We start from the raw sequence: 1,171 nt of genomic DNA, 5'->3' as shown, positions 1-1,171 counted from the left end.
AGTCGTTTACTAATAAGTCAACATCTAGTCAACTCATTCAACTTAAGCTTCCAACCTTGAGACTAAATGTCCCAATTTATTTTGAAATATCTCTGAAACTAAACCAACCACTCCGACAAGACACATAACTACAAATGAACATAGAATAAGCATTAAATAAAGGAACAGGGCTACAGTAGTTAAAATGATTGGCTGGGTCCTTACATTCTCCCCCTATTAAACAAACGTTCGTCCTTGAATGTATCTACAATAATACTTGGAGTCTCAAATAGGTGTGGATAGCTGCTTTGTATCTTCTGCTCGGTCTCCCAAGTAGCCTCGTCATCTGGCTGACCACTCCACTCAACTTTTACTGAAGCTATATTCTTTGACCTCAACTTTCGAACATGCCAATCCAACATGGCCACTGGTTCAATATCATATGTCAAATCTCCATCTAACTGAACTATGCTAAAATTAAACACATGAGACAGATCATCGTAATACTTCCGGAGGATGAAAACATGAAACACTTGGTGAACACCCGATATACTAGGTGGCAATGCAAGATTGTAGGGCATCTCTTCAATCCTCTCAAGAACCTCAAAAGGGACAATATACCGAGGGCTCAACTTTCCCTTCTTTTCGAACCTCATCACACCCTTCATGGGCGATAATCTGAGCAATAACTTCTTTCCCACCATATATGCAACATCATGCACCTTCCGATCGTCATAGCTCTTTTGTTTACACTATGCCGTGCGAAACTAACCTTCTGATCCAATGCATCCTAAACTAGATCCGTGCCCAATGGCCTAGCCTCCCCCAGCTCAAACTAAACAACTAGAGAATGACACCACCTCTCATATAAGGCCTCATAAGGAGCAATGTTAATACTCGATTGATAGATGTTGTTATAGGTAAAATATGCAAGCACTAGAAACTGATCCCAAGAACCCCCAAAATCCATAACACAAGTGCGTAGCATATCCTTCAATATCTGAATGGTGCGCTCGGAATGTCTGTCCATATATGGGTGGAATGTTGTACTCAACTCAACCTGTGTGCACAACTCTCACTGTACTTCTCTGCAAAATTGTGATGTGAACTGTGTGCCCCAATCATAATAATGGACGCCGACACACCGTGAAGACGAACAATCTCGCGGATATAGATCTTTGCCAACTGCTCC

General features: G+C 41.5%; 1 protein-coding gene across 1 annotated transcript; it reads right to left on the bottom strand.

The window, feature by feature from the left end:
- Positions 1-200: 200 nt before the first annotated feature.
- LOC138910025 (uncharacterized) lies at positions 201-683 on the bottom strand. Its single transcript, XM_070201244.1, has one exon. It carries the CDS (start codon positions 681-683, stop codon positions 201-203), a length of 483 nt encoding a protein of 160 aa, XP_070057345.1.
- Between the last annotated feature and the right edge of the window lie 488 nt (positions 684-1,171).

The sequence above is a fragment of the Nicotiana tomentosiformis genome, chromosome 4 (genome assembly GCF_000390325.3).
Source record: "Nicotiana tomentosiformis chromosome 4, ASM39032v3, whole genome shotgun sequence".
NCBI lineage: Eukaryota > Viridiplantae > Streptophyta > Magnoliopsida > Solanales > Solanaceae > Nicotiana > Nicotiana tomentosiformis.
The sequence above is the reverse complement of the archived record's forward strand: the minus strand, read 5'-3'. Positions and strand labels throughout refer to the sequence as shown.